At 34.2% G+C, this 7,858-nt stretch overlaps 1 protein-coding gene and 1 pseudogene across 1 annotated transcript; both read right to left on the bottom strand.

Moving 5' to 3' along the window:
• Positions 1-308: 308 nt before the first annotated feature.
• On the bottom strand, positions 309-1,066 carry LOC110287921 (annotated as a pseudogene).
• A 5,518-nt stretch (positions 1,067-6,584) lies between these two features.
• On the bottom strand, positions 6,585-7,514 carry LOC110287922 (olfactory receptor 18-like). Its single transcript, XM_021154412.1, has one exon. It carries the CDS (start codon positions 7,512-7,514, stop codon positions 6,585-6,587), a length of 930 nt encoding a protein of 309 aa, XP_021010071.1.
• Positions 7,515-7,858: the final 344 nt, after the last annotated feature.

Here is a 7,858-nt window from a genome sequence, read left to right as displayed (position 1 = left end):
GTTCTGATGATGGTGAGTGGTCTTGGTTTCTGTTAGTAAGATTATTATGTTTACCTTTTGCCATCTTGTAATCTCTGGGGTTAGTTGTTATCGTTGTCACTGTTTAAAGATTGGAGCAGACGCTGTGTTCCACTCACCAGAAGTCTCAAGATCCTGTCAGCCGAACCTGCGCCCTAGCTACTCCGGTGCTGGTCAGTCCAGAAGAGGCTTGTGGCCCTGAACTGCTTCATTTTAAATGCCACCACAATTAGTTATGTAACTCGGTTAAAAAAAAATCTATATATTAAGGGATAATGCATGTAGTTAAATTATGTTATCTGATGGACAATTTTCCAGAGGGCTTTCTTGATGTCCCTGTTTCTCAGGCTGTAAATGAAGGGGTTCATCAAGGGACCCACCATTGTATACATTACCGAAGCCACCATACTTTCCCTGGAAGAACTAGAAACTGTTGAACTAAGGTACACACCTATACCTGTTCCATAAAATAGGCAAACAACTGACAGGTGAGATCCACAGGTAGAGAAAGCTTTATATTTCTCTAACAGTGATGGAACTCTTAAAATAGAAGATGTAATTTTATAGTAGGAGTAAAATATTCCTGAGGCAGGGAGGAAAACAACAATGATGCTTAAAAGAAACATGACTATGTCACTGATAGTACTGTTAGAACAAGCAAGTTTTACAAGTTCTGGAACATCACAAAAGAAATGAGGGATTTTTATGTTAATGCAAAATATTAGTTGTGACATCAACAAGCAGTGTACTTGTGAACTCACAAGACTAATAAAAATGAAACTATGACCAAACATCTACAGAGGAAAGGGCTTAGAATGAGTTGGTAGTGTAGAGGGTGACAAATAGCTACCCATCTGTCATAGGCCATCAGAGCCAGCAATTGGCTTTCCATACCCCCAGAAAGAAAAAAGAAATATACCTGAGTTAGGCATTCAGCATAAATTATGCATCTGTTATCGGTATGCAAGTTTATCAGCATTTTGGGAATGGTGGTGCTGCTGAAGCCCATGTCAGACAATGAAAGGTTGTAGAGAAAGAAGTACAGGAAGGAAGGAAGGAAGGAAGGAAGGAAGAAAGGAAGGAAGGAAGGAAGTCGGGAAGGATGGAAGGAAGGAAGGAGAATGAAAAGGGAATAGAGAGGAAGGGATGAGAATGAAGAAGATAAGAGAAGTGAAGAAAGGAGAGTACAGGAAAAGAGAGGAATGAAAGAGAAAGAAAGAAAATGAGAAAGAGAAAGAGAAAGACAAGAGAAAGAGAGAAAGAGAGAGAAAGAGAAAGAAAAAGAGAAGAGAAGATATAAAGGAGAAGAGAAGTAATGTGAGCAGTACATTAATTCAGATATGCCCTGGTAGATATTAAGAGACTCTAACCCTTCTCAATTTCTCTTGTAATAAATTATCACTTCCTCTCCAATACATTTATATTTCAGCTATTCACAATGACACCATCATCAAAGTCAGTGCTGTATAGCTTAAACATGTAGATTACAAAACTGTGACCTCCATACACAATTTTTTAATAAAGTGTCTCTGTCTTGCATACTGTGATAATAATCCCAAAATAGACAAAATTTAAATTTAGTTATATTTCTCAGTTGCAGCAAACTCTTACAACCCTTTCTACAATGGCATCTCTGACAATAATATATATGTTAATAGGCAAAAGCATAATAGAAAAGAAAAATATTTCAAATAATTACTCAATAAACACAGTAAAAATCACTCTAACCAAAACTTACATACAAAGAAGAACATGCCTTTTTCCCTATATTGCCTTCAGAAAATATCATTCTAATGAAAGAGATCTATGAAGAAGTTATGTATATTTAATCTTAAAAGTACATAAGATTATTTCCTTGGAATTATATTTTGAGTACACAAGTTAAAATCAGGCGTGGAGAGTTGGATCAGCAGCTAAAATCTACTTTCTTCTCTTAAAGGGGACAGAAGTTTTGTTCCCACCATTCACATCAGGTAGTTGACAACAGCCTGTAACTCCAACAACATGGGAGCCTACACCCTCTTTTGGCATACGTTTTGAGATTTAATTAGAAATTTCAAAGTAAATTCAGACATTTTTTGTGTGGTGATGAAAGTGTGTGTCCACGCATGTGAAAAATTTGAGTTGTTAAGAGGTCAACTTTTGTTACTGTCCATCTAAAATTTTAAGGCATATATGAATCCTGATCTTACTGTTCCTAGATCTTACATGGATTACTACATTGGCTCATAGTGAAATCGTACTCACACAGTGTGAAGGTTACAGAAACACCACACCATGCCCTTGTATGAATGCTGGTAATTAAACTCAGATCCTCATTGCAGCTGATGTATTTGAAAGAAGAAAACATGCAAGTAAGTTATTCTGGATCAGATCTTCTAAAATCTTGAGCAGAAATGCAGGGTATTTATGAGTTTGAGTCTCAATTCACAGAGCCAATAATCATACATTAAGCTATTCAAGTCTCTAAGGATATTGTTTAATTACCAAAACAAATATCTCACCCTGTGAGTCATCTATTCACATCCCTCTAACAGCTTTCTATTTCCTCAGTATAGAACCTATAACTGTGATTTTATTGTTTCTCTTGCATTGAAGTTTGTGTGTGTATATTGGAGAAGGCATCAAGAATAAATGCTGCAGTAAACAGTGTAGGTAAATTAACAAATGAGGACAAGCTACAGATTTGGTTTGTGTTATTCGATTTTAACATTCTGATTGCCTGCTCCTACTTCACCCTATATGAGGGACATTCTTACTGTAGCTGAAAGGGAAAAGGCACATACAGCTCTACTACATGTTATATTAGTGACACAGAGTAGAAAATAAAATGGCTAGAAGTTTTTCAGAGATTAGGGTGAAGAGAAATTTAAGGTTCAATTGGTAGAATAGATGGCTCTTGGTTATACAGGGGATGCAATCTGACCATCTGTATTCAAACTGCTATCTAACACAGTTAGAATGCAAGGCATTTTAAAATTTTCAAAAGGAATAATAAACGATACAAACATTCATATAAATAATAATATAAGAAAGTGAACAGGAAATATTTAGGAATATATATGCATATATATGCAACAATTATTAATGAAAAAAGTCTTCTTTAATTTGAAGGAGAATTAGGAGGGCTCTTTGTGAGGGTTTGGAGGGAACGAAAACAAGGGAGGAATATTGGAATTAAGTTTAAATCTCAAAAATTAAAAATATCACAATAAGTTACATGAAATATCCTTCTTATCTCAAATTAACATGATGATAATGCATAAATATATTTTATAGGGAAATAGTTTGACATATATAAAGGTACCAGTTCAATGAAATACATGATTTGATATGTGGAAGCTCTGGGTAAAAGTTTCTCTATTCAGTTATTTTTGTCTTTTATTTTCCTATAATTTCTGGCTATGTAGAAGCTTTGCCTTCAAATTTCAGGATAATAGACTGATCTTAAACTAAATATTCCTATCTCAGTTTGATAAATAATATATTCACATGTGTTGTACAATGCCCTAATCACTGGTTCTTGATATTTGATCCTTATGATCATTTTCATCTCTACCTTCTTCATATATTCAAGCTCATGATATTTTTAATCAATAGCAGATAGTTCAGAAAGATATCACTTTCATTTTATGGTTGAAAATATTCTTAATAAGTTAAAATCCTAAGGGGTAAAAAAACTAAACAGTATGAGAGCTCTCACATTAACTAATTAAAAAAACATGTTTAACTATGAAAATAAACTTAATTGCACAATGACATAAAACTATGCTTATTGATGTATTTTGTCTTTGATTATCTCATACCACATATCTTTACCTTTCTGGTGCCAAAAATAAAAGCACTGCTGTCTCTCATTTGTATCTTATATAGATTAGCACTTACTAAGGCTGTAATTATTTCCATTCAAAGATGACCAAAAGTGACTGATATACTTTTACACTCAGCTTGTGTGTGTGATGATGGCCCATGTTCTGTGTTCAGGACTGGTAGGAAGACAATAAATCATGACCCTTCTCAAGCAGCTGATGTATTTGAAAGAAGAAAACATGCAAGTAAGTTATTCTGGATCAGATCTGCTAAAATCTTGAGCAGAAACGCAGGGTATTTATGAGTTTGAGTCTCAATTCACAGAGCCAATAATCATACATTAAGCTATTCAAGTCTCTAAGGATCTATTAATACTCATGGAGAAGAGAAAGGGAAAAAGTGAATATTCTGGGCAAAGTATAACCCTTCCTATCTCAGGGAGAATCTTAATTTAACTTTTTGACTTACAGGTTGTAGAAATATTAGAAAAGCAAAGCACATACTTTCAATTAAATGAGACAGTATGAGGTTTCATATATGCAATTTTATTGAATGATTAATTTGCTTTATAGAGAATCATGGGTTCCATATGAAGTATCAGATAAAATTTCTATTTTTTTTTTTTTAGTTAATATCTGTGAGAAGAAATTTGGTTTGATTCATTCAACAGTCATGTACATGAGTTTCTGAATTTATGCTGTGAAGATGCATGGTTTTCACTATTTTAACTGTATTTTACATACCATTTCAGGTTCTACCTTTATTTTCCATTATATATGTCTATATGGTAGGCAGTGACTTATTTTTTCTTTCATTTTTGTGATATAATATAACTATATCATTTCTACCTTGTCTTTGCTCTCTCCAAACCTTCCATATACACTTCATTTCTTCTTTCAAATTTATTGCCTCCTTTTTATTAATAGTTGTTACATGCATATTTGTATATACATATATTTCAAAATATACCTGAGGCCAAATAAGCTGTATAAATGTATCAGAGAGGCTTAAATATGTTGAAATTCAAAAACATAAATGGCTGTAACTGTCACAAACATTACTTAGAAGTATTACAATCTAGTTTGCATGGTACTACAAAGATTCATTTTCTTAAGGATCAAACAATTTTCTTGGTTTCTTGAGACATGGGTTTTTCTATTAAGCACCTGACAGTAAGGCATATGCTTTCATTGAAGCAATCACATCTATTGACTGTGTGGAGGACCCCTTGGAACTACTGGGTGGGCACTGGACTGTGAGAAGCCACAAGATCCTGCTCGAGGGGTGAGGAAATGGCATGATCTGGGGTCCCCATGGAACTGCCTAAGTTGGGCTCCAACTCTTGGGCACCACAGCCTGCTGAGCACCATGGAAGAGCCTGTTCTGAGGTCCGTGGGCAACATGGAGGCAAGAACAACAGATTCTCACTCTCAGACATCCCAGATGCCAGTGTCTGTTGAGGAGAATGTACCCTTGGCCTGAATCTGGCCTGGAGCAAATATTATATATTTTGTTTTTTAATCTATTAAGCACAATTATACTTTGTAGAAGGTCAATTAGTGGGAATATGATGGGAAAGTAGGAATGATAGTAAAGTCTAGGCAGTCATGTCAAAGTTCCTGACAGTGTTAGTTAAAATGTTTTTATGTAATCAAATATCATGTACAATGCATTTATTGCTAGAGAATAACAATAACAATCTTCACCATGCATTACTTACAAATAATGTGATTTGTATATGTATTATTTAGATGTAAGGTTTTCACTTTTGATGAAGATAATATCATGAACATGATATTATATATCAGAATATGTAAGTTTGATATTTTCTTAGATTATTTAATATTTTGAGATAATACACATCACTGCAAAGTAGTATCAGTTACATAAATACATAGCACAAAATGGCCAGAGTTAATTCAAGAACATTTCAGAAATTGTTACATATTCAGTCTTAATATGAAGTTAAAATTCTTTTAGTGATTTAAATATTTACTTAACATTTGAGTTCATACATGTATATGATGAAATATAAGCATATTAAACAATCATTCCCAATTAATCCCCAACAATTCTCCCTCCATACTTCATTACATGTTCTCCACCCAAATTCGTGTCTTCTTTTCACATAATCCATTGAGTCCAATTGCTGTTGTCTATATGTCCTCAAGTTTAGTGCAAACCCTATACGATAAAATGCTATCAATGGCCAAATAATCAAAGTGGAGTAGGTCCCCCTACGCAAGAAGTTCTGTCGCACAAATAGCTGTTATATGAAACTCAAGTCAGCAATACAAATTTCAAATTTTAAAATTAAACTATTTGTCAAAAAGTCTAATATATATATTAGTTTCATACTTACATTCTGGTAAACTATGTTAAGAAAATTTGAAAGTATTTACTTCTATAGTTAAATCATTATGTTTTCATTTTTACATACATTAAAAGCATAACAATTCAAAACAGTTAAATCCAAACAAAGTTATACTATTTCTGGATGCATTCTTTGGAGTGTAAAAACATGTGCAGTGCCAATTTATAATTTTATATGTTCAGACATCAGGACATAGTGGAACTACAACATGTAACTTGGACAAGTGCAGCAAGATAGACCTTGATTTACTATATGTATAAATTAATTTTTGATCACTTATGGTCAGAAATATTTAGAACTGCTTCATTTTAAATGCCACCACAATTAGTTATGTGACTCACTTAAAAAATCGATATATTAAGGGATCATGCAGGTAGTTAAATTATATTATCTGACAGACAATTTTCCAGAGGGCTTTCTTGATGTCTCTGTTCCTCAGGCTGTAAATGAAGGGATTCATCATGGGAATCACCATTGTGTACATTACTGAAGCCACCATACTTTCCCTGGAAGAACTAGAAACTGTTGAACTGAGGTAAACTCCTAAACCTGTTCCATAAAATAGGCAAACAACTGACAGGTGAGATCCACAGGTAGAGAAGGCTTTATATTTCCCTAACAGTGATTTAACTCTAAAAATAGAAGAAGTAATTTTATAGTAGGAGTAAAATATTCCTGAGGCAGGGAGGAAACCAGTAATGATGCTTAAAAGAATCATGACTATGTCATTGATAGTAGTGTTAGAACAAGCAAGTTTTACAAGTTCTGGAACATCACAAAAGAAATGAGGGATTTCTATATTAATACAAAATGTTAGTTGTGACACCATAAAGCAGTGCACCTGTGAATCAATGAGACTGATACAAAAGGACATTACAACCAAATATCTACACAGACGAGGATTCAGAATGACTTGGTAGTGTAGAGGGTGACAAATGGCCGCCCATCTGTCATATGCCATCACTGCCAGTAGAACACTGTCCATACACCCAAATAGAATAAAGAAAGATACCTGAGTTAGGCATTCAGCATAAGTTATGGATCTGTTATGGGTATGCAAATTTATCAGCATTTTGGGGATGGTAGTGCTGCTGAAGCCCATGTCAGACAATGACAGGTTGTAAAGGAAGAAGTACATTGGGCTGTGGAGGTGGGAATCAGAGCTGATGGCCAAGATGATGAGAACATTTCCAAGCATAGTGATCAGGTATATGAGCAGGAATAGTGCAAATAAGATGAACTGCAGTTCAGGGTCCTCTGAGAGTCCAAGAAGAATGAATTCCAAGGTTCCTGTTGAATTATATGGTTCCATAAGCCTGGGACATCTTTTAAAGAAAAAAAAGACCATTGTAGAGAACTAAGTAGTATAGATGTAAGTGTCTACATGCCTATATGTTTGTAAACCAGCAATTCATAAGAAACCACTCATACTTGAGAACTGTTCATGTTTAGAAATTACTTATTTACTCAGTAAAAGGTTCTGGGGGTAAGAGCTTTGTTTTCTGTTTGGTAGATACTTGAAACATTGAAGAAGGGAAATTCATGATTTGAATAGAAATAAGTGGTACAGCCCTTTTCTGTTATATGCAATAATCTAAATTTGTTCCCATCAGAAAACATGCTAGAGAAAGATAGGGGAAATAGTAAAATAAAAAC

Source organism: Mus caroli, unplaced genomic scaffold (assembly GCF_900094665.2).
Source record: "Mus caroli unplaced genomic scaffold, CAROLI_EIJ_v1.1 scaffold_13829_1, whole genome shotgun sequence".
Classification (NCBI taxonomy): Eukaryota; Metazoa; Chordata; class Mammalia; order Rodentia; family Muridae; genus Mus; species Mus caroli.
This window is presented reverse-complemented; position numbering and strand designations above follow the sequence as displayed.